At 40.8% G+C, this 26252-nt stretch overlaps 1 protein-coding gene across 2 annotated transcripts in view; it reads left to right on the top strand.

Moving 5' to 3' along the window:
* Positions 1–23978, top strand: part of SEL1L3 (SEL1L family member 3) — a 97088-nt gene extending 73110 nt beyond the window's left edge. The window contains exons 12-24 of one of the 2 annotated variants that reach the window (XM_040419013.1): positions 1680–1799; positions 2282–2422; positions 4360–4422; positions 4995–5171; positions 6004–6131; positions 6946–7029; positions 8217–8307; positions 15994–16078; positions 16398–16507; positions 16656–16777; positions 19058–19160; positions 19252–19315; positions 23600–23978. In XM_040419013.1, the coding sequence (XP_040274947.1) occupies positions 1680–1799; positions 2282–2422; positions 4360–4422; positions 4995–5171; positions 6004–6131; positions 6946–7029; positions 8217–8307; positions 15994–16078; positions 16398–16507; positions 16656–16777; positions 19058–19160; positions 19252–19315; positions 23600–23760 (1449 nt within the window). In that variant the 3' untranslated portion in view covers positions 23761–23978. Of the gene's footprint in view, positions 1–1679; positions 1800–2281; positions 2423–4359; positions 4423–4994; positions 5172–6003; positions 6132–6945; positions 7030–8216; positions 8308–15993; positions 16079–16397; positions 16508–16655; positions 16778–19057; positions 19161–19251; positions 19316–22138; positions 22288–23599 lie in introns of those variants that run through there. The other variant, XM_040419015.1, reaches the window with a different exon arrangement.
* Positions 23979–26252: the final 2274 nt, after the last annotated feature.

Raw genomic sequence — 26252 nt, forward strand, 5'->3', positions numbered from 1 at the left:
TTGTTGTCAAGCTATAATTGATGCTCAAGGCCACATTGACATTTTTGTGGGGGTATACCCACCACTGGTGTTGGCTTTTGTTTCAATAAATTGTTTGAGATGAGGAAATCACTAGAGATAAGTGATCAGAACTCGGCTTCAGTTCCGACTGGTACCTCGGAACCGAAGCTGAGTTCGGATCCAATTTTTAAAGTGGTTTTTCACTTTAAAAATCAAATACCGAAATTATTCAACGTAGTCTTGCAAGGCTTCGTGATTAACTGACTTTGCCTCATTGGAGGCCATACATTTTAATGCTATATGGAGACGGATCTCTGTACAGCATTAATCCGAAGTTTTGAGAGAAGCGACTTCAGATCTAGGATCCGAAGCTCGCTTCGCTCATCACTAGAAATCACAATTACATGCTTCTACTTAAATGCCCTACTTTCATGATTTAATATCACTGCAGCGTGATCTTTTCATGTTTTCCATAAATTTCACCCGAAAGCCAAATATCCCTAACTTTTGGTGTGTGTATATATATATATATATATATATACATATATATATATACGTGTTACATACTGCTTATACATTACACACATATACAGTACGTATTACACACATAAACACATATATATATTTATACGCATTACACAAATATATACACACTACACTCATATACTGTGTGTATATATATACCACACATGTACAAATTTATACACACATTACACAGACACTTACCTCTTCTGCAGATTGCATAGACAATCTGGAGAAGTAAGGACCTGTCCATGTCCACCATCAAGGGGGGCACCCAGCTCAGTAAAGCAGCTGTCAGGTGGGAATTAGAGACAAGTTTAGTAGAGGAGCAACTGGGGAGGAGGGGGGGGGGGGGGTTATTGGTCAGCGGGCGGTAGCCCAGATGTGTCCATGATTTTTTTGAGGCTGGTGGTACTTGACTAGATTAATTTGGTGCTAATTTTCATCATTTTACAGCTCACAGTAAATGCTGGTATTGGGCTCATTCACACGACCATGGTTTGGTTCCGCATTTTTTGCGGCTCGGGTGCGGACCCATTCACTTTAATGGGGCCACAAAAGATGCGGAGAGAACTCCGTGTGCTGTCCGCATCCATTGCTCCGTTCCATGGCCCAGCAAAAAACATGAGTCATGTCCTCGTTTTACGGACAAGAATAGGCATTTCTATAAAGGGCCGTCCGTTCCGTTCCGCGGAAGGCACACGGGCGACATCCGTGTTTTGCGGATCCACAATTTGTGGACCGCAAAACGCGGCAAGGTCGTGTGAACAATCCCTTAGTAGCACTAATTGCAATCAGTCATCTGAAAAGGGAAGCAGTCGCCCCAAGGTTTTTACAAGAACACTATTCTAGATGGAGTCTTATCATATGATGGTGATGGCTAGTATTAATTCATTGACATTAGGAAGTCCTCCGCCATTCTCCGGGTAACTTTGCTAGTATTTTATGTTTTTGGTTGTGGATTATAATTGGCTTATCTGCTTTTCTTTCAGCCGGCATGTTTTCATTCACACCAGTTCTTTTGGCGACTTCCAAAGTTGGCCAAATCCTAGCCCAGACCTGGAGGTGTTCGTCCAGCTGTAAATTTAGGAAGACATGGTACTCACTGAGTGTACGTGCATGTCTTGGCTAATAATTTCCTACATCTTTTCTTGAAGGCATTTGTAGAAACCATAAGATTAATGGATGAAGACATACTAAAAGAGCAGACTAGAGAAAATGATGACTTATTTTTATGGCTTAAACAGAATGCGGAGAGAGGAGATGTGCATGCCCAGGTGAGCAGGACTTTTAGGTCTATCTATGGTTACATTATTACTGTTCTACAAGTCCAAATAACGGAGCCAGACAATGTGTCTGTGTATAGGGAAGAACAAATTGATTCAGTGAATGCATTGTATGCAAATAAAAGGAGATTTATAATTATTGTATTGTATGATAATGAGTCATTTACTTTGGACAAACATGACTAAAAGATAAAACATTTCTTAAAGTGGATCTCTCATGAGAATATACGGTCATGTTTAAAGAGATCATAGCACAGTAGTTGACTATACATCTAGTCATGACCTATATGTCACCATTACTGTTATTTATGATAAAGATGACTGTCAATTACCATGGGGTGATATCTGAGTACATGTTTATTGGCATTATATTATTTCTTATATTATTTATGAGGCTTTGTCATTATGTTGAATCTTGTGATGAGTGTGAACAGATACGGTACAATTGTGACAATGTTTGCTTTGTCATTTAGCATAGGCTGGCACAGATGCTTTTTTGGGGTCAGCAAGGTGTAACCAAGAACACCAGAGCAGCCATAGAATGGTATGAGCGAGGAGCCCTAGAGAATGAAGAGCCGGTGGTGATGTATGACTATGCCGTCCTGTTATTTAAGGTATGTTCTGAGTTACCCAAAGGAAGAACCACTTGACCTCAAGCGCCCCCTTTTCCCATGACTTTGTTTATGTGGTTTCTGGTGGCATTGGACATTTTTGTAGTCATCAGGCAGGGTCTAACCCATACCAACAGATACAGCATCAAAGGGGAGAACTGAATCTTAGTCACAAGGCTAACCGAGGTCAAGGTAGGGGTGGGGGGTATTAAGAAGGGATACAGACTTATACCTAGTCAGAAAGCTTAATGTAGTTGATAAATGCAGTGGTAGAAATTCAGTTGATGGTCCATTTAGTGCACTTACCCTACATTCTGGATTTATCATGTGATTGGCAGGTTTTAGTGACAACTATTGAAGTCACGCGTAGAGATGAGCGAAGTTATGAAAAATTAGACTGAACTGCTTCGTCAAATTTCACAAAGAAATTTGATTTCTGACAAATAACTTTGTCACTAAGCGCATTCCTTTGTAGAAGGCGCAATGACGGGGAACGGCGATCACGCTGCCCCCGTCATTGAATCCCTCAGATTCCGCGTTCATCGCTGATCAAAGCATCTGAGGCTACGAGTTAGGCCTTTCAGGGGTTATTCACGGTAAAAAAAAAAATATACTCACCTTATCCATTTGCTCGCGTAGAGGCTGTGGTCATCTTGATTGAAGACAGCGTGCAAAATCTTGCGTTGTGACATGATGACGTCATCACTGATGATGTCAACTCGCCTGGGCCAGTGCGCCGGCGTTGTGATGTCATATGTCATCCTGAGTGAGATTTCGCACAATTTCTGCAATCAAGATGGCCAGGGCTGCCTCTTCGCACGCAAATGGATGAGGTTGGTATGTATTTTCCTTTTTTTTTTTGCCACCATTTCAGGAAAAATAGATTAGTTACCACGAAGTGCAAGGAAATTTGGCTTTGCAGTGAATTGCATTTTTCCTGAAATTCGGATCGAAGTCAGTTTGTTTGGCTTAGATTTGCTCAACACTAGCCACATGTCTTTTAGGAAATACCGGTTCTTTTTGCGGAGATCCAGCTGGAATTCCTGAAAAGAGTATTAGCTCTTCTGCAGAAGAAAGAAAACTCTTTCTTTAGAGCCACATCTATAGGTAGCTACACTGTAGAGCAGAGATCAACAACCTCCAGCACTCCGGCTGTTGTGAAACTACAACAGGATGGACTCCCAGGATGCACCATTCACTTTGATGGGAGTTCCAAGAATGGGCAAGTACATGGTCATGATGGGAGTTCACAACAGCTGGGGTGCCAGAGGTTGCTGACTCCTGCTGTACTGATATAACTTTCTTTCTGTATGAGTTTCATGAATGTAATAATATCACAAGTTACATGTACCCACCGCTGGGTTCTGGCGCCTTCGGTCCCCTGCAGCCGCTATCCCTCGCTAAAGTCTCCTTGTGTCAACATGTTGTTTTCACACTGCTCATGTGGCCACTGCAGCCAAAGACTGGCCACAGCGGTGATGTGTCCCCATACATCATGTGACCCAGTGACATGACCCATTGGGGACACATCACCGCTGCGGCCACTTATTGGCTGCAACGACCACATGAAGGATCTTGACATGCGGAGACCAGAGCAAAACAGCAGTGGCCAGGGACCAAAGGAGCCTGACCCCAACGACGGGGATAAAGATAGTATACTTATCTCCGCAGGTCTGGCCATGAGGGGGTTGATAGAAAGGCACCCTGAAGGTGAATGACGCATGGAAAACATAATAAATTCCATATGGTTGTTTACCTTGGTTGGATTTATACCTCGGATCCCAGTGCTGTAAGGCAGCAATGCAAAGCAGTGAACTTCTTTGCTCAGCATTATGACAAATAATGGGCCTTGACGTAGACATGCGCTCTAGTATGAATAGTAGTTTCATATAGGTGTTAACGGCGCATGTTCTTACAGGTTTCTCTGTTGTTTTTTTTAGGGTGATGGTGTTCCAAAGAACAAGAAAATGGCCTTAAAGTTAATGAAAAAATCTGCCGCAAAGGTGATGATAACATATAAAAGAGGTACTCCGGTTTTAGCAATTTGGAGTTTGGAAAGAACGTTGTCCCCTAAAATTGGCTTTGACCTCATGGGCTGAACTGGATGGACGGATGTGTTTTTGAGCCTTAGAAAGTCATTTACAAACAGCCCGTTTCCGGCATTGGTGCCAGGATTCGGCTGGACAAAAACTGCAGCAAATAGACCTTATGGCATTGAGACAACATCATAAAAGTTTGATTAGCTATTTCTTCACCGGGAGCAGAGCCTGGCCACCCCAAGCATTAGGATGCCCAGGGGTGTGCCGGTGTGAAGAATCAGTTTTTATGGCTCATCAAGTTCGTGTTGAAATATGGTATCCCTTTAACACTTAGCCATCTCTTTAGATCTTTCATTTCCTTATCTACAATTTATTAATGCATTGTTTCAGACTTTATAAGGAAGACATTTTCTTCCTCATTGTTGGCATCCGTGAAATTCTACGTTCTGAAGAACAGGAAATCAGGTCTAGAAGATTAGGTGCATAATATGTACTGATTTTTAAACAATGGTGTGTGTTGTTCTTTTTGCACCCAGGGACAAGTTGAAGCTCTTAATGGCTTGGGTTGGTATTACCATAATTTCCGGAAAGACTATGTCAGAGCTGTGAAATATTGGCGCAAAGCCTATGACAAAGGGAATGCAGATGCAGCATTTAACCTCGGCGTGATGCATCTACATGGTACCTACCCAGGGGAAGTTAGTGTCAATGAAGTGAGTGTATATATATATATATATTTACCTTGCAACACTGTTTTGCAATTTACAAATATAATCTACATAAGTAACTATGTTATTATTTAGCTTTATTTATCCTATATGTTTCCTGATTTACAGCTTGTATGATAATCCAATGCTCAATGTCTGCATGCTGCTTGCTCCAGTGACTTGCATTCTGGGAAGTGTATACTTTATACCAGGTCCTCTACATCTGCTGTAGAAGAAGCTCACTAGAGAATGCAGTCAGTTGAAAGGCTTGGCGCAAGCTTGAAACGTATCACCTGCTCACAGGATAGGCAATACATGTCTGATCAACTTTAAATCCAACATGGACACATGAACTCCTACGCATTTCAGGGCTAGCAATAATAACTCTTACTCATGGCATAAGTAAGGGTGCATTCACATTACCATTTAGCTTTCCGCTCTTCTGATCCGCCAGAAGAAGAGAGAGAGAGAGAAAAAACAGGATCCTGTAAATAAAATGGATGCAATCTTATGCATAACTGATGCAAAAGGATCAGTTTTTTTTTTTTTTTTTTTTTTACAGGATCCTGTTTTTTTTTCTCTCTCTCTTCTTCTGACGAATCAGAAGAACGGAAAGCTAAACGGTGATGTGAATGCACCCTAAGGGTCATTATTGTTAGACCTGAAACACATAGGAGTTCCCTGTTTGGTTTTAAAGGCGCACAATAAAGCTTCTACGGTCTTTTATCAGATGCTGGAGATGCAGTAGGTACATTCACTTTGAACATGTAGCAGGACAAAGTAAAGCAGGACAAAGACAAGCTATTGACCCTATATATATTTTTGTATTTTCTTCCAGACACGAGCCTATGAATTCATGTTAAAAGCTTCTGAGGGCGGCCATATTGAAGCATCTATCAGCATAGCACAATATTTAATCACTGGAATATTGAGGGGTGTCCAGAGAGATCCAACCACTGCAATACTGTAAGTATAATAACCCATAGTGTAGTGATCTCTGCTTTTATTCTGTGATCCTACTGTTATAAAGGAATCATTTTTCAACCAGTCAGCAAATCTTAAAGCATACCTGAGTTTTCAAAAAAAGGAATATGTCTTTTAGGGCTTCCCTAAAGTCTCTTTGATCTCTTTTATTATTCCCAGTTTCAGCTGCACAGCTAGATGCATTTCAATCAGAAGCAGGGGCATATCCCTTATGTGGAATTTGCCAGCACTGTACTGCCATGATGTCCTTTCCCTTACTTCCCACTATGTTTGTCTTCAGCTCACAGAACAGATAAGGAGAGGGAAATAACACTTACAGAAAGGCAGGATGCACCTATAATCTTCAAAAACGGTTTAGAAGCAGTTGTTTTATCAGGCTGAGGGTCTCAGCTAGTTCTGATATGCTCCCATTTGCTGTGAGCCGTCTTCTGAGTATCTGTTACTAAGGGCAGATTTTACCTGACAACAGACAGTGGACTGTAAATTTGGTGGAAGTGAGACCCCTAGTGGCCAATACTTTACAGCTTTTTTCAGGTGAATGCAGGCATATGTTTTAAATGAAGTGATTTAGAAATGTGCTAGTTACACCATTCTCTATTAAATGAAATTGTGTGAAAGTACAGTGACTTTTTAAATACAACTGGATCAGAGCTTCACAGGATCGTAGTCTGTAAACCCATCCTAACCTCTTTCCTTCAGTAGTAATTGCATTACAAAGATGATGTAAAAATCATGATTAACGTATTCACAAGATGAAACCATTCGTTACAAAGTATTTTTTAATTCCTATTTTTAGGTTGGCTAAATTTGTTGCAGAGCAGAATGGAAACATTGGACTTGTTATCCGGAAAGCTGTAAATGCCTACCTGGATGGTGCCTTGTACGTTGGATTTACGATCATTGCTCTGATTTAGACAATTTACAGTTATTTCTCAAACAGGGACAAATTAAAAAGATAAAACCAGACACATCCCATAGACAAAAGTGGGAGACCTTTTATCCAGTATGATCCCTTTTAAAGGGAACTTGTGATGTTGAACATGATGTCCTATTACCAGGCAGCATGTTATAGAGCAGGAGGAGCTGAGCAGATTGATACATTCTTTTGTGGGAAAAGATTCAGTAAAACTTGTCATTTAGGCCCGTATTTTTGGTCCGCATCCGAACCCCATTTTTTGCGGATAGGGTGCAGACCCATTCATCTCAATGGGTCCACAAAAAATGCGGACAGCACACCGTGTTTTGACTGCATCCTTATGTCTGTTCCGTAGCCCTGCAAAAAGATAGAGCATGTCCTATCCATGTCCGTTTTGCAGACAAGGATAAGCATTGCTATAATGGATCAGCAAAAAATGGATGCAACACGGATGTCATCTGTATTTTTTGCATATCTGCTTTTCTCAGACCACAAAATACATACGATCGTGTGAATGCATCCTTATTGATCAAAATTTCTGCACATTTTACACATAGGGGTCCAGTGGTCGGTTCTACTCAGTGACAACCCCTTGACTGTTCCCTAGAGGCATTCTATGACCTCTTGGCGAACAAAAATGTGTTTTAACCCCTAATAACCACTAAACAACATTAAAACAGCACTAGTTATAATAAAAAATGACACTAAAATTATTTTAGTAGCCCAGAAAAATAAAAAAGGTAATTCATTAAATTGGTTGTCCAGGACATATTTATTGATGACTTATAGTGGCAGATGTTGGAACCCCCACCGATCAGCTGTCCGTCGAAGTTTTGGCGGCGCAGTGTAATTACAAGTTCCCGCTCCATTTATCTGGTTGGAGTTATCTCTTGGGCATTGGAGTGGGAGCCCAGCTGTGTATTACATCCGACTCCCGCTCCAGATGGCCGGGCACAGCTCATGTGCCTGTGCCATCCCATGATTGTAACTGTACATTAATTTGTGGGAACCAACCATTAAACCACAACATCCACAATCATTAATACAGGTCTGATCATTTAAAACTGAGGCACTATACATACTTTGAGGTTGGAATGCAAACTGATGATGTTACCTAGTTCTTAATTTAGATTTTTTTTTCTTTTTTGCAGAGATGAGGCTTTTCTAAATTTTATTTTGACTGCAGAAGCCGGAGTGGAGATGTCACAGACAAATGTGGCATACCTTTGTGAAGAGCATTTGGTTAGTATCTCTTTCTTTTTCTGACTTGGGATCATTCTGTTCTCACACTAAAATAATTTTACCTGTATGGAGGATCCTGGCTCTTTAAAGCTGGGGCCCGCTCAGAACCTGTTTTCCATAGCAGACGTCCAGCAGCAGTGTCTGTCGTTGAAGACAACTCTGATCACCAATATGTAACCCACTTTCAATTGCAACAACGGCATTTAAAGGGAACCTGTCATGTGGATATTTGATTATAATCTAACTAATTATATACAATCATTAACTACTAAAAAGTACCTTAGATGTATTCACTTACTGGTGTGACAGATGGTTATCTCATAATATACACACAAAGATGCCACATGCCGCATGCTAATGAGCTGATTTGAGTCCAGCGTGATGTCATTGAGTCCAGCGTATATTTAATTCAGAGCTATAGCCACTCCCCTGCCCACCTGCTGCTGGTTCATATGGAAAATAACTGTCATTCAGCAGCAGGTGGGCGGGGAGAGAAGGAGCTCATGAATATTCATGACTCATCATTATCAGCTGGAGCTTTTCAATACAAGATGTTGGCAGATTGACTGGGTCAATTAAAGAAAGTGACCCAGCATTGTGCTAAGAGAATCAATCACTTATTTATGTTGCCCTTAGTTAGGACACCATAAAACTGGTGACATGTTCCCTTTAAGTGATCTTTTGGAGATAGGGCGTCAGTTCTATTGCGGGTGAGCCTAAACGGCGCACCCGCAGTGATATCACAGGAGCCGTTCAGTTTCTATGGCAGCTGAGAGTCTGAATGCTCCCAGGCCTGCCATTGTAGAGCTCCTATTTTCCCAGTTTTCCCATAGACTGCAATAGTTATAGGGGTTAAAAATAAAGTTAAAAAAAGTGAAGAAAAGTTTTCCAAAAATAGAAATAAAAAGAATTAAAAAATCAAATCACTCCATTTACCCATTTACATATACAAATAACTAAAAGTATCGCCATGTCCCAAAATGCAGAAACTATTAAAATCTAAAACACCAAATATCAAAATGGCTGGATTAGCATTTTTTGGTCATTTCACCTCCCAAAATATTGATTAAAAAGAGATCAATAGTCGTACATACCCCAAAATACTATCAATATAAAGTAAAAATCACTCTTCAAAAATCACTATGAAAAAGATCTAAATGTCAGAATATGGTTAAGCAAATAAAATGTGTTTTCCAAGCCTTTGTCTTAAAGGAAATGTTTCTGCTAGATAAAACCAGATATCAGCACATATTGTTTTTTTCTAATCCGTTTTTATTTTCTGATTTGTAGATTTATTTATTCTATTTCCTGTACATGTTTATGGGGGCGGCCACCTTGCCTGAGCTGTTCTTAACAGCATTTAGAAAGCATTAAGAAAATTGCTTTACGGCAGCCCCATGGGCCATAGACACAGTGGTCAGGAGGGGACCTCATTGACTTCTATGGGAGAGTTTTCTAGACATGCCCAGTGCCCTGTGCAGAGGTCGTTGTACAAGGGAAGAATAGATAAGCTCTGACAATCACCTATTGTGAATGGTGGATCCTGTCTTATCTGTGATTATAATTATGCCTGTAATGATATTGCCTGTGTGTATAGATAAGCAGGTAACTGCAGTAAAGTGATCTATACAGACCAAGAAGTGACGCCAATTATATGGCTTAGTGGCGAGTGGGAAAACACAGGATTTCATGTTTTTTGTTTAAAGGGGTTGTCTGGGTTCAGAGCTGAACCGGACATATCCCCTTCTTCACCCAGGCAGCCCCTCTGAGATGAGCATCGGAGCTGAATCGCGCAGGACAATGGCTTGTTCATTAGATCCGGTGACGTATTGGGTCTCTGCGAAGCGGTGGCTTCCACGTAGCAGTGTTCCCGTTGACGTCACCGCCACTATTGGGCGTGCTTTAGCGATGCCCTAGTCTGTAAAATGTCTAGGGCAGAGATAAAGCCTGCCCATTTGTGCCGGTGATGTCACCAGGAACACTGCTAGGTGGGAGCCTCTGTCTAGCAGTATAAGTTTGTGAACAAAAAAGCCCTTGTCCTGCACGATACAGCGCGGGGCAAGGGCGAGCATTGTATCGTGCAAGACAAAGCCCTTGTCCTGCGAGATTCAGCTCCGATGCTCATCTCAGAGGTGCTGCCTGGGTGAAGAAAGGGATATGTCCGGGTTCAGCTCTGGACCCGGACAACCCCTTTAAGTATAGATATTGACATGGAAAATTTAAAATAACATTGCCAATAAGTCTTTAAAAATTGTATTTAAACAATAGCTCATTTTCTGATGGCACATTTCCTTTAACGTAACAAATGCTACAAGCCCAAATACGCCTATGTGACAGGAAAAATAAAAAGTTATGGATTTTGGAAGGCAGGGAGTATAAACAAAAATGAAAATGGAAAATGGCTGTGTGAGGAAGGGGTTAATACAGTATGTTAGGCTAGTCCTTCGGTGGAATGTGTGTAGTGGAAATATAGTGCTGAACAAGCAGGTCAGAGTTAAATGTAACAAAGTCTTTCTTACTAATTGCAACATGGTAAACATTTTCTCTGGCATCAGCAAGCAATCTGGAGGCAGGTTAGATGACTGCAATTAAGCACTGGCTAATGGTTATACTGGTGATACTGGCCTAATGGTTGTTTGGTGATGAGTGGCTTGGCTCTAATCCCTCACCTTACATCAGTGTATGTAGATGCCGATGTGGCAGTTCACTCTGCTGTCTGGAATCTCTAAGGGCAATTTGGGTATTTCTCCCTGGAGTATTTGGTAACAGGAGCAGGAGCTCTGACATCTGCCTCCTCTCCACACTGTCTCTGGACAGAAACTCCCCCACTTGGCAGGGAGCCGGTCTAGCCCACTCCTCCCAAGAGGGGAAGAACAGGGTGGTTAACTCTGTTTCTGCCAACCTATGCCAACCTTTCCTTGCTGGTAGCTACTACCAGAAGCAAACAGTAAAATACATCACATAGCAATAAACAATTTGTAGTACCCCCAGGTCTGGATGAGTACATTCACATCATGTTTATGGCCTCCATTTAACACATCAGAGCTTATGTTTAATAGATGCCTCTGGCAGGTGCCATACAGTGGCATCTATCACCCATGAGATCCCACTGTAAAATGTAAAAGTTTAACCCCCTAGTGACCACCCATACCCCCTTTTTCCAGTTGGCACTAAGGGGCCTGAGAGCCATGCTCCTGCTCTAATGGATTGGACCATGAAATGAAATGAAATCGTGGGGTGCCCATGTTTTGGCATTGCAAACTAGGTCTAATGGAGGCCCCAGGCCTGCCTCCAACGTGTCCTAGCAGGCCTAGCTTCTCTGGCGCAGCCTGTTGGTGGAGGTCAGTTTAGCACTGACAGTAAAATACATTGCACTGCCTAAACAGTGCAGTGTATTTTTCGAAAAGATCAAAAGAACACCTATTATAGGTAACCTATTATAACCTATTAAAAGGTTTAAAAAAAAGTTTTATTAGATAAAAAAAATCCATGGAAAAACATACACCTTTTTTCATAAAAAAATAGCAAAAATAAAATCTCCACATATTTGGTATCACTGTGTCCTTAACAACCCACATTATACAATTATTATGCGATTTATCCCGTATGGTGAACGCTGTAAAAAAAAAAAAAAAAGTGTTATGTATCCCAAAATGATACCAATGAAAATTACAAGTCGTCCCACAAAAATCAAGTCCTCACACAGCTCCACAGAAAGAAAAAAGTTATGAATCTTGGGATTTGGCAATGCAAAATCATTTTCTTCTTTTAAAAAAAGGATTTTTTTTATTATGCAAAGGTAGGAAAAGGCTAAAAAAAAACTATATAAATTTGGTATCACTTTAGTCCTACTGACCCAGAGAGTAAAGCTATCATGTTAGTATGCCATAAAATAAATGCCCTATACATTTATAACATAAAAACTCAGTGACAGTATTGCTTCTTTTTCCCATTTTCCCATCCTCCTCCCAGAAAGAGTTAATCAGTAAGTTATGTGTGTTAAAACTACAACTTGTGCCTCAAAAAACAAGCCCTCATATGGCTACATCGAAGGAAAAATATAAAAGCTCTTGGAAGGCGACAATGAAAAAATTGGCTTGGTCGTTAAAGGGGTTTTTCAAGACATTATAACTGACCTCCGCCGATCAGCTGTTTGAGAAGGCAGCAGCGCTCCTGTGAGCTTTTCCTAGGCCGGTGACGTCATGTTCATCAGTCACATGACCTAGGAGCAGAAGTGAATGGGGCTGAGTGTGATACCAACCACAGCCACTATACAATGTACGGCGCTGTGCTTTATAAGGTGCGAGAAGGCAGCGGTGCTCACAGAAATGCCAATGCCTTCTTAGACACGGTGTCGGACCCCCACGATCAGATACTGACGACCTATTCTGAGGATACTGTGGGTCATCAGTTTTAAAATCCTAGAAAACCCTTTTAAGGCCAGCCCAAAACAGGCTGGTCACTAAGGGGTTAGGTTAACCTTTACGTTTTCTGTTACTGGATAATGTCTGTAATGGCATAATCTGCAATACTTCTGCGATACCTGTTTTGTGGTATTTTTACATATGGACACTTTTAGTGTGTATGTTGGTAGCCTTCCTGAGGTACTGTACATGCTAAACCAGGGGTGCCCAACTTTTTCTGGTTGGGGGCCACATTGTCAGACTGAGGGAATCCCAAGGGCCAAAAATAAATGTTAACGGAGTATTACCAACTGAAATGATGTATTTATTGCATATTGTACATACAGTATATGCTATAAATGTCTGGTTACACCTCCAGGATTCCCATCTAATACATGAAAAATGTATGTGAGCAGCCATAGACATACATGTCTGTCACCAGATGGTTGGGGGCCGCACAGAATGATATAAAGGGCCACAGGTTGTGCACCCCATGCTAAACGCACATCATGCTTAACTCAGCCTAAAATATACAGGAAGTCATGCTTTGGGTACTGTCAAGCCTCATTGCCTCTACAGTACCTTGTCCTCAGCTGGCTGACAAGTCAGTTGTCTGTTGATGAGTTGAGTTGCGACATATTGTTTTTTAGGGACTTAAATATATATCACAAAAATCTATTGGTTATACATACAGTTTAAGGATGACTGAAGTTTTAGAAAATTCGATTCGGCTGCTTTGCCGAATTACTTTGTCATGAAGCACATTTTTTTGTAAGTAGCGGGTGAAATGACAGGGAGCTGCAATAGCGTCGCCCCCCCCCCCCCCATCATTGTACCCCTCAGATGCCGTGTTCATGCATGATCACGGCATCAGACAGTAATAATACAGTGTAAAATTAACAGATTTATTTTTTTTATCATACTTACTGCCTCCATTTGCTTGCAACGGGCCGTCCGCTGCCATCTTGCTTAAAGGTCTTGAGCAACCCAAGATGACGTTGTCAAGCTGGCCGGCTTGGTGACGTCATACGTCACCATGCATGGGATTTTGGCTGAGATCTTCAATCAAGATGGCAGCGGCCGGCCTGTAGTGAGCAAATGGAGGAGGTAAGATTTTTTTGTTTTTTACACTATCCAGAGGGATTCAGAGATGTCCCCTTTTATTGCTCCAATTGTCATGCTAGATCTATTCCAAACTGGCAGCTCAGGGGAAGCATGTCCTTTCTTCTGCAGTTCTTTACCTACCGCAGCTCAGAAGGTGAGTCCTTTCTCAGAGGGTGCATCCGTTGTGCTGCAGCTCTTTTCCTTTTTATATGTCCAGCTAAATCAATATCAATTTGGTACAGAAGGATCATAAGGTCAAAAAGTGTCCAGCAGTATTGATCCCTTTAAAACATAACTTTTACTTATTCATCTTATATAAAATAATACCACCGTAGTGGTTCACCAGTGAAAAATAGTGAGACAAACAACAATAATAAACAATAATAGATGCTCCTGGAAGCCTTCCTTAGATATATTGAGTGGTGAGTGAACACAGGGCAGCTACGGGGAGCAGTAGGTATATCTAACCTGTCCCTTTCGCTCACTCTGACTATTTCCTCAGCCCAGGGACGTCCCCTGATGGTGGAGACTCCCTGTCCTCGTACCTGGGCTGACTGCCCTGCGTTTACCCTCCTCTCAAATGAAATAATGAAAGATACTTAGCACAGCTCCCCAGAAGCTGACGGGTGATACTCTGTGTCCCAGGTAAAAAATTAACAACATGGACACCAATAGATAAAACAAGACCAGATGGTATTTATAAATAGGTGAACGAATATATGTATTGCCTATAAAAATGAGGAACCAGACACTGGGGCATCAAAGCTGAGTATACCCAAGCTAGTTCATATAACCCCGCACTGGGGCATCAAAGCTATGCATTCCCAGGCTAGTTCATGTAACCCCTACGCGTTTCCCCTATTGCTAGGTTCATCAGGGGGCATTCACGGTCAAGGGTACAACCGTCATCATAAACAGATACATGAGATATACTTATGATATAGTGGAGGAAACAGGATCAGAGACGCAGACGATAATGTGCATAGGACCAAGGGACCAATTGATATGTCCCACTTCGTGTCCTAGGCAATCAGGAGGCTAAAGGGCCCAATGAGATAAGGGCCAGTACTTTACCCAGAAAGATTTTGGCTGCGTCCCAGTAGCGTCCCGTTCCTCCTGGACACGAAGTGGGACATATCAATTGGTCCCTTGGTCCTATGCACATTATCGTCTGCGTCTCTGATCCTGTTTCCTCCACTATATCATAAGTATATCTCATGTATCTGTTTATGATGACGGTTGTACCCTTGACCGTGAATGCCCCCTGATGAACCTAGCAATAGGGGAAACGCGTAGGGGTTACATGAACTAGCCTGGGAATGCATAGCTTTGATGCCCCAGTGCGGGGTTATATGAACTAGCTTGGGTATACTCAGCTTTGATGCCCCAGTGTCTGGTTCCTCATTTTTATAGGCAATACATATATTCGTTCACCTATTTATAAATACCATCTGGTCTTGTTTTATCTATTGGTGTCCATGTTGTTAATTTTTTACCTGGGACACAGAGTATCACCCGTCAGCTTCTGGGGAGCTGTGCTAAGTATCTTTCATTATTTCATTTGAGAGGAGGGTAAACGCAGGGCAGTCAGCCCAGGTACGAGGACAGGGAGTCTCCACCATCAGGGGACGTCCCTGGGCTGAGGAAATAGTCAGAGTGAGCGAAAGGGACAGGTTAGATATACCTACTGCTCCCCGTAGCTGCCCTGTGTTCACTCACCACTCAATATATCTAAGGAAGGCTTCCAGGAGCATCTATTATTGTTTATTATTGTTGTTTGTCTCACTATTTTTCACTGGTGAACCACTACGGTGGTATTATTTTATATAAGATGAATAAGTAAAAGTTATGTTTTAAAGGGATCAATACTGCTGGACACTTTTTTTTCTTTTCCTTTTTACTGTCAAAGCTTCTAACAGTAGATCCGGCTGGTGGCAGGTGAAGGATGGAACTGAGCATGTGTGACCACCTCAGCAAGGTTAATGAGGTGGACAAATAAATAAGGAAAGGAACAAACAGTAGGTGGCGCTATACAGATACATTTTATTGAGAAACTCAATTGTGGCTATAGTAACTGCATGCAATTACAAAAGTATTCAGATCCAGGTACTTGTTTGAAATATGTAAAATCTTTTTTTTGTGGGACAGCCACTTCAATATACTATTTTTGTCTTTTTAGGCATTGTCAACAGCACCCTTAGGGGATATTTGTATTTGGAGATATTATAACTTGTCTGTAAATCAGCACAATCCTTCTACTTACGGTATGTCTCTGTGGTATATGTCAGTACATTCCTGTAGTATGTTATTTTTTTCTGGAATAGTAATAGATAAAAATGAAAAGTAGCAGGTATCTAGACTATGAACCTGGACATGTGCAAGTTTTCATATTCTATAGCATTTTACAGACAAAACGCAATTTATTTACGAGCAGTAACATCTATTGGCCAGGAGATGGCGCTATATATTTATCAACACAATGCAGTCATTTCCATGTGTGATAACACTCGCGTATTGTTGCTTCTGATTACCTATGGATAAATTGAATATTATAATGTTGAGTAGTAACAATATCTTTTGTAGCTGTATTGAAGATGGGTGATCTGTATTACTACGGGGGCAAAAATCATCCCAAAGACCTGGAGCTTTCAATGAAGCTGTACACGCAGGCAGCGTTACAGGGCGAATCTCAGGTAAACAAATATGTCTGCTTTTACTGGCAGCAGTACATATGGAAACTGACACAACAGAATATTTCACAATCTTTATAATCCTTCCTGATCTTGTATATTATGCACGTGGACATTTCCTTGTTGATCTAGTTATTTATATATTTTTTAGGGGTTATTCAATCTAGCCCAGCTGGCCCAAGAAGCAATTTCCATACCTGAGTATTTACTGAGACGTCTGAAAATTGAGAAATCTCTTAACAACCGTTCCTTGGTGATAGAGCTGTATGAAAGGTGCGGTTGTGGAGCTTCATATATGTTCTGACGGACATGATAGTCTCTGGTCTCTCAGATGTTTTCTACCCGAACCATAGTGATGCTGGGGCATCTCCAATGGTGTACACCACCACAGCGGAGCCAAAGAAATACCACAGTACAGCGTAATAATCAGGATTCACTGGGGGTCTGTGTTTCATATCCCAGAGGTATTGGATATTCCCAATTTCAGCCAAATAACCATTTGAACATTCTGCAAGAAAGTACGGAGAATAGCCCACATTTCTATCTACAATGTGGGGTAAATTGTGCCAAAATCTGGTGCAATTTGCAGCATCTAGGTTTAGAGAAATTATCTGCGTCTAGCCTGAAAAAGGGGTGTGGCGTAAGGGTGTGGCTTCAGTGAAAGGGGCGTGGCCAAAGATGCAACATTTATAAATCAATATTCAAAGTAGACACATTTTTCTTTTCATTCCAACAGCCCTATATCATTGAAAATTAAATACTGAATATCATCCTTCTGTAGCAGTCAGTCCAGAGAGATAAACCTACTATATACACAGGGAACCCATGTCATTTTACTGCTGCTGTGAGGGGATGTGATGTTATCTGTCAGTATAATATTAAATTGTAGAATTAGGAAAACATCTCCATTGTTCTCTTTATAGAAGAGCATTGCACCTATCAGTGTAATGTGTGATGTTCTAATTGAGTCACTCATCCCCCTTTCTTTTCTGGTCGGAGTGAATGGTCTGACTAAGAAAGTCAAGCATGGCTGTTTGCTGTGCTAAATGGTCTGACTTGAGGGGTCGTTGATCCAGGGAGTTAGTCTGATTGCCTGATTGGAGTCGGGAAGGAATTTTTTATTCTGCTAAAAAGTGGGGAAAATTGGCTTCTATCTCAGTTTTTTTTTTTGCCTTCCTCTGGATCAACTTGCAGGATGACAGGCCGAACTGGATGGACAAATGTCTTTTTTCAGTCTTATATACTATGTTACTATGTTACTAAATGTCCAAATAAGGAGGATGTTAAAGAGTCAGGGCAGGAAGTGGCATTTTATATCTTGGAAACCATCCACCTGTTATTTGTACAAAAAACAACACACATAAAAATACGCCGAATATATTGATGTAGTGTCCCTTTAATCAGGCTGGTGGATGTGCTTTTATCTATACATCCAGTAGACATACAATGAAATATTCCATTAATATGTTCTGATAAAATAATATATCACATTGGCTGCATCTGGGCATAAATGGAGGAGCTGGAGTGGAGGATGGGAGTGGTAATGGCTCTTACGATATGATGTTTCATAGTGGTTTCCCTCAGGCATTGCTCAGGCAGTGAATGTAGACGCACCCTTTCTTCCCTCTAGGCACTCTCTGTCGCTGGGGTTCCTGCCTGATGGTAGCTTGGGGTGCCCTTGATGTTGGTGGTTGTAGGGTGTATGGGTGCCTGGCAGGAGGTGTAATGGTGCAATAGCCAGCAGATGGTGTGTTAGGAGTCAGGAAACCAGGCCAGATGTAAAAGAATAAACTTCTCTTTTTACTTGAGTGCAAATCCTTTTCTCAAAGGGTGAGGCATGGAGGCTGGCACAGTGGCCAATAATGGCACTCTTGGTATGCTATCTTGCTAAAGTCTCTCTCTCTAGAATCTCTGTCTATGAACTGTAATTGAACGGCAATCACAGCTGTAGTCTCCAGTGCAGGTACAGGTCTTTAGAGGAACGTCTGGCCAGAACATGGTTAAGTGTGACAGGTGTCTTAACTGTAATCCCTCACAAGCAGCAAAGTCTGGTGAGCTGTAGTAGCAAGTTACCTTGCTGACTCCTATGCTTGGCCATGCAGCTTCTAACTTCTTCTTTCTTTCTCTCTTGCTTTCTCTCGCAAAAGTAGAACCTCACAGAGAGCGTGGAGAGGGGGATAAGGTTTATGTGCTGAGGAAACAAAGCATTGGGCATGTTACAATCCATCCCCATACACATACTCAAGCTAGCAGTTTAGACTAGGTGAACATATACAGTAAAATGTTGGTTTTCAGTTCTGAAGCAGAAGACCAGAATCCCTAGATGTGGCTTATGTTAATTATAATGGGATCTGTAGGGTTTCCGACATGGATACTGGCATTTTGCAGGATAAAATACCTACCACTGTATGCTGCGGTATTTTGTTGCCAGAAGCTATGGAAGTGAAAAGCACCTATGTTAACAAAGAAAATTCCTATATTTCATTTTTATTTTATTATAATTACTATATAACTATATGGAAAGTTAATGTTGTATCTATTTTCTTTCTGCAGATGTCAAAACCAAAGCAGTGATGACACCATTAGTCCTTGTACATTGGTGCTGCTTTACCTGCAGCTGACTGACTCTTGGCATTTCATACTGAATTCCTCTTTGGTAATGTTTAATCTACCATTTACAATAATCATTTAGAATTGTAAAAAATTATTATATTGTTATTATACAATTTTCTTAACTTCTTTTTCAGGTTCGTGTACTGATGTCTGTCATTCTTACTACACTTATTTTACGGTGCTTATACACTCTACAAGGTGAGACCACATCACAAGAGGACGGCTGGCTTCATTCATTGCAAAGGCAGTTCTTCGGGCTCCAAATATTGAAGTCTTATCCTCAGGATAAGTCAGCAATATCGAATCGGTGAGGGTCCGATATCCCCACCAACTAGATGTTCTTTGGAGCCTCCATCCCTGGAGTCACAGCTCTGTTCAAAATGTAGTAACCGTGTGTGGTTACTAATAGTGTTGATCACGAATATTCGAATTTCGAATTTTTATCGCGAATATAGGTACTTCGAAAATTCACGAATATTTTGAATATAGTGATATATATTCGTAATTTCGAATATTCGTTTTTTTTTGTTTGTTTTTTATATTCGATTTTTATCAGTACACATGATCCCTCCCTGCTTCTAGCTTTTGGGCCAATAAGAAGGCTGCAATATATTTGACTTTAGGAGTAGTGTTTGTGAATTTTGCTCTATATTCATTTTTTTTTTTAATTTTCGCTATATTGCTATATATTCTTGTTTTAGCAATATAGCGAATATTCGGAAAAAAAAAGAATATTGAGCAATTTAGCTAATATAGTGCTATAATCTTTTTTTTATAGTTGTAATTTTTTTCCAATCTGAACTTCAGATGAGAAAAAAATTACAACTATTAGACAAAGAAGATTATAGCACTATATTAGCTAAATTGCTCTATATTAGTTTTTTTAGAATATTCGCTATATTGCTATATATTCTTGTTTTAGAATATTACGAATATTCGAAAAAACGAAGCTATAGCAATAAAGCAAATATTCGAAAAAAACAAAAACGAATATAGAGCAATTTAGCTAATATAGTGCTATAATATTCTTTGTCTAAAAGTTGAAAAATTCTCAATAAAAATTAGAATACGAAACTTCGCATATTACACGATCATTACCTTGCCGATTTTTTGAGTAAAAAAAATCGTAGAATATAACGAATATTCGAATTTGCTAATATTCGACGAATATTCTACGAAATATTCGCGAAATATCGCGAATTCGAATATGACCCCTGCCGCTGATCACTAGTTACTAATACTATACCTTAACTCTCATTTGCTTGAATATACCGACATATCAGATATTGATGGCCTCTCCTGAGAATCGGTCATCAATATTAGGAGCCCGGAAAACCCTTTTCCGGTTTCAGTGCCTGCTGAACTGGAAGTGTGATGTGCCATCTACAAGTACATTACTAATGCCAGCCAATCAGTGGTGGCAGCGGTCATATGCCATGCCTGCACACTTCACCACTGAGGCCATTGGTTAACCAGTAGTGGTGACGTGTGTAGACAGAAGGTCACACTTTTGGTCCAGTGGGGACTGGAAGCTAATAGAAGGGATCTTGGTGCCTGAACCAGAGCGTTGGTGATGGCTCTATTTTTTGTTGTTGTAGAGGTAGAGCACCGCACACCGTTATTGCCAGTGCGAGCAAGGACTTGTAAGTCGTAGCCAAATAATAGAGAATTGCGCCACACAGCTTTTTTTGTCTGCAGTTTATAGCATTTATTAGTGTTACATCACATGGGATTTATGATCCAGTTACATTTCAGAAGAAAATTAGTCACATACACTAGATTTGGTGACCGGACGTTTCGGCCTATCAAGGCCTTCCTCAGCGGTCTATTATCTAAGATGAAACAATATGGATTCAATAAGTGACTGGATATACGTGAAACAATAAAATTAAGAAAGTGCATAATCAAGCAAATCGATAGAAAGTTAAATAACTGAATCAAGATATGTGCATAATCGACAGGAGAGTACACGACATCGAATGCATAAAACTGAATAGAAATCAGAGGTTATGGTATAGGCAGGTATGGTGGGAAGCTAAATCCAAGTTCCTGGTGGGGCTTCTATGGTGAAAGTAATCACCTTTATGGCTGTGTAGGGTAGACTGGACATCATTGGTAATGGTACATGAGGTCATCCACAGGTGGCTAATATAAAAGTAATTTACCTTAGTGTGACTGCTTGTATTCAATGGCGCTGGTCACGTGATCCGGACGTGCATTCCACCTGTGCATTCCACCTGACGCGGAAGCCGGAGCCAGATGACACACAGGTGGAATGCACGTCAGCGCCGCCAGCGTCGTGGGACGTCCGGTTCACGTGACCAGCGCTCCCGGGATCCCATACATTTTAAAATGGCGCCATTGAATACAAGCAGTCACACTAAGGTAAATTATTTTTATATTAGCCACCTGTGGATGACCTCATGTACCATTACCAATGATGTCCAGTCTACCCTACACAGCCATAAAGGTGATTACCATCCCTCCTATACTTTCACTATAGAAGCCCCACCAGGAACTGGGATTTAGCTTCCCACCATACCTGCCTATACCATAACCTCTGATTTCTATTCAGTTTTATGCATTGGATGTCGTGTACTCTCCTGTCGATTATGCACATATCTTGATTCAGTTATTTAACTTTCTATTGATTTGTTAGATTATGCACTTTCTTAATTTTATTGTTTCACGTATATCCAGTCACTTATTGAATCCATATTGTTTCATCTTAGATAATAGACCGCTGAGGAAGGCCTTGATAGGCTGAAACGTCCGGTCGCCAAATCTAGTGTATGTGACTAATTTTCTTTTGAAATCTAACTGGATCATAAATCCCATGTGATGTAACACTAATAAATGCTATAAACTGCAGACAAAAGAAGCCGTGTGCCGCAATTCTCTATTATTTGGCTCTATTTTTTTTTGACCCACCATGCAGATGTGAAAAAGGTTTGCTGGTCTCAAAGAACCTCTTTGATGTGAATTGAGTTTTTAATTTTTACATCCGTTTTGTTTTTCGAGGTCACCATGATTTTACCTAGATGGCACTAAATGTAGATCTGCCCAGCAAAAGTAAATATTTGAAGTGGCTTCATCTATCTTCTGCTAGGATTTTAGTCTCTGCGTTATTTGCACTTTAGTCAGTGTTGACGTCTGGTAAACCTCATTGTTTGATGGTCACTCTGCCAACACGAAAAGTAGTGGAGATGATAAAGAGAAAGCAGGAGGTCACTGCCATACCGAATGTAGTATTCTAGTAGTCTCAGGTCAGCTCTGCTACCTGCATCTGTCCTTATATAGAGAACACAAATATTATTATTATTATTTATTTATAATAATAATATAATAATGCCATACATGTACAGAAATGTGCTCCCATTCCCAGCAACCAGATGAATTGTTACATCAACCTTTTATACAGATATTTTCCGTCCTATGTGGGGCGCTACTACACATTTACAGAAACTTACTAGAATATACTAGAACACCATATACATAACCATTCATAATACCATTCCCTTTTAGCTGCACCCTCATAATACACCTGCCGGGCAATGGAAAATTCTAGATTCCTTTTTATTGCCCTCGGAGTCCTTAAAGAGAGTCTGTCACTAGGAAATTCACAGCCTTGTAGGGCTAGATCAACTGAATGCATATCATAACACAGAAATAATGCTCCCCTAGCCCGTTCCCACTAAGCCCTGCTGGATCTGTTTGAGGTCAGACAAGTCTCACATAAAATATCACAATCAAGAAAAATCAGAATTGCGCTGCTCAAGTGGTATTAGATGGTGACAGGAATCAGATGACAAGTCTCACTTACAGGAATCCACTTTAAGACACAGTTCACACGATGATATCATATTCATTATTCACAAACAACTGATTAAAACTGACACATCAAACAGATGAAAACCACACGGATGGCGGCTGGAACAAATGCCCTACTCGAGTTACACAAACTGCTGTTTCCAGGGGCCTTGAGTTTTCCTTAAGAATTTGGATGAGCACACCTGGATTAAGAAATAAATGTAATGATATCTTCAAGTTAACAATCCATCACTTCATTCTGGAGAGAAAAAACTTTTAATCCATATGCAAATAAGCAGTTAAGAGCACTGAGGGCGGGCCCAAACCACTATGTGCTCTCATGCTCCTCCTGCTTCCTCTGCTAGCCCCTCTCTTTCCTTCCTGATTGGCAGGGCAGGTTTCAGTATATTCATCTTGCCTGACCCCGAAACCCAAGATGGAGAGGGAGGGTCTGACAGAGGTAAGTTGATTGCTATTGAACAGATATATTAAAACGTTGGTATTTTGTACCCACGATGAGCCTACATGTTGGAGACCTTGCATGTTTTCTTCTTTGTTGGTGAGTTGAGCTCTCCCAGCATCAACTGTACATAACCAGAGCCCAGTTCATATGTACAAAATGTTTATACTAAAATTAAAATGTGAGTTATTCTATCATTTTCTTTTTTCCAGATAATATTTTGCAGTCCAGAAGAGTACAAAATGTCCACAGTTCTCCAAGACCAGAAGGCAATCCCAATGCTACTCCAAGACCCGAGCAAACCGAAGCTTCTGTAGGCAACAGTTTTGCACCACCCCACTCAAACACTAGAAATATGGACCTGAACAGATGATACCCAGTGTCCAGAACTGGCCAGAAGGTGATGACATCTACCACTGCCACTTAGGCTGGATTCACACTTCCGTGTTCTGGATGTATTATATGTCCGCACCACAGCCCAACCATGGCTCGGTGGACAATGTAAAGTGCAGCACTTCTACTTCATCATTGCTGTGTGAATATGAAGGAATATTTTGGATTCATTTAGAAGGAAATTGAAGAAGAAAAATTGCAGGCAATTTTCTGGATATGTATGAGAATAAAATTTTTTAATCTCATGGTTTTTATTTTATTATGTATTATTTTATTATGTATTATTATTATTATTTGATGGTATAAGATGAAATAATGTGGCCTTCTGGGTTCTTAAAGGGGTCATCCAGTTTTTACATATTGATGACTTATCTTCAGGGTAGGTCATCAATATCAGATCAGGAGGGGGAGGCGGTTCCAAGAGACTCTCTTGACTATGTGCTATAGGACATGGTAGGGTTTTCTTGCCAGCACCCTCATCATATTGATTGACATGGCCAGGCAGGATGTAGTGAACACTGAGTGGCCCTGTCAATCACAATGTTGAGGGCATGACCAGAGAAGGCTGGCAGAGGCTCTAGGAGTAGGGACAATACCCCCATTGCTCCTAGAGTTCCATTTGCATAAAATAAGAGTTCTCTTTTCACAAAAACGGAGGCACATAGAAAGAAGGGACAAAGACTGTTATCTTTAGCTGACATTAGCATGTGTCTAAAGTCAACCAGTTTAATACAGGGAGTGCAGAATTATTAGGCAAGTTGTATTTTTGAGGATTAATTTTATTATTGAACAACAACCATGTTCTCAATGAACCCAAAAAACTCATTAATATCAAAGCTGAATATTTTTGGAAGTAGTTTTTAGTTTGTTTTTAGTTTTAGCTATTTTAGGGGGATATCTGTGTGTGCAGGTGACTATTACTGTGCATAATTATTATGCAACTTAACAAAAAACAAATATATACCCATTTCAATTATTTATTTTTACCAGTGAAACCAATATAACATCTCAACATTCACAAATATACATTTCTGACATTCAAAAACAAAACAAAAACAAATCAGTGACCAATATAGCCACCTTTCTTTGCAAGGACACTCAAAAGCCTCCATCCATGGATTCTGTCAGTGTTTTGATCTGTTCACCATCAACATTGCGTGCAGCAGCAACCACAGCCTCCCAGACACTGTTCAGAGAGGTGTACTGTTTTCCCTCCTTGTAAATCTCACATTTGATGATGGACCACATGTTCTCAATGGGGTTCAGATCAGGTGAACAAGGAGGACATGTCATTAGATTTTCTTCTTTTATACCCTTTCTTGCCAGCCACGCTGTGGAGTACTTGGACGCGTGTGATGGAGTATTGTCCTGCATGAAAATCATGTTTTTCTTGAAGGATGCAGACTTCTTCCTGTACCACTGCTTGAAGAAGGTGTCTTCCAGAAACTGGCAGTAGGACTGGGAGTTGAGCTTGACTCCATCCTCAACCCGAAAAGGCCCCACAAGCTCATCTTTGATGATACCAGCCCAAACCAGTACTCCACCTCCACCTTGCTGGCGTCTGAGTCGGACTGGAGCTCTCTGCCCTTTACCAATCCAGCCACGGGCCCATCCATCTGGCCCATCAAGACTCACTCTCATTTCATCAGTCCATAAAACCTTAGAAAAATCAGTCTTGAGATATTTCTTGGCCCAGTCTTGACGTTTCAGCTTGTGTGTCTTGTTCAGTGGTGGTCGTCTTTCAGCCTTTCTTACCTTGGCCATGTCTCTGAGTATTGCACACCTTGTGCTTTTGGGCACTCCAGTGATGTTGCAGCTCTGAAATATGGCCAAACTGGTGGCAAGTGGCATCTTGGCAGCTGCACGCTTGACTTTTCTCAGTTCATGGGCAGTTATTTTGCGCCTTGGTTTTTCCACACGCTTCTTGCGACCCTGTTGACTATTTTGAATGAAACGCTTGATTGTTCGATGATCACGCTTCAGAAGCTTTGCAATTTTAAGAGTGCTGCATCCCTCTGCAAGATATCTCACTATTTTTGACTTTTCTGAGCCTGTCAAGTCCTTCTTTTGACCCATTTTCCCAAAGGAAAGGAAGTTGCCTAATAATTATGCACACCTAATATAGGGTGTTGATGTCATTAGACCACACCCCTTCTCATTACAGAGATGCACATCACCTAATATGCTTAATTGGTAGTAGGCTTTTGAGCATATACAGCTTGGAGTAAGACAACATGCATAAAGAGGATGATGTGGTCAAAATACTCATTTGCCTAATAATTCTGCACGCAGTGTAATGATGTTCCTGATGAGAAGCCCTTTAAATTGCGACCATGTGGAAACTGAAAGTATGTAAACAGACGACTGAAGCTCGATACTCAATTTCAATTTAACACACAGGTAGATTGGTGCCACACCATGGGTATTGCTGTAGTAATCATGTACTGTATATGCTGCTTAGTTAAACTGAAA

The sequence above is a fragment of the Bufo bufo genome, chromosome 2, assembly GCF_905171765.1.
Source record: "Bufo bufo chromosome 2, aBufBuf1.1, whole genome shotgun sequence".
NCBI classification, from domain to species: domain Eukaryota; kingdom Metazoa; phylum Chordata; class Amphibia; order Anura; family Bufonidae; genus Bufo; species Bufo bufo.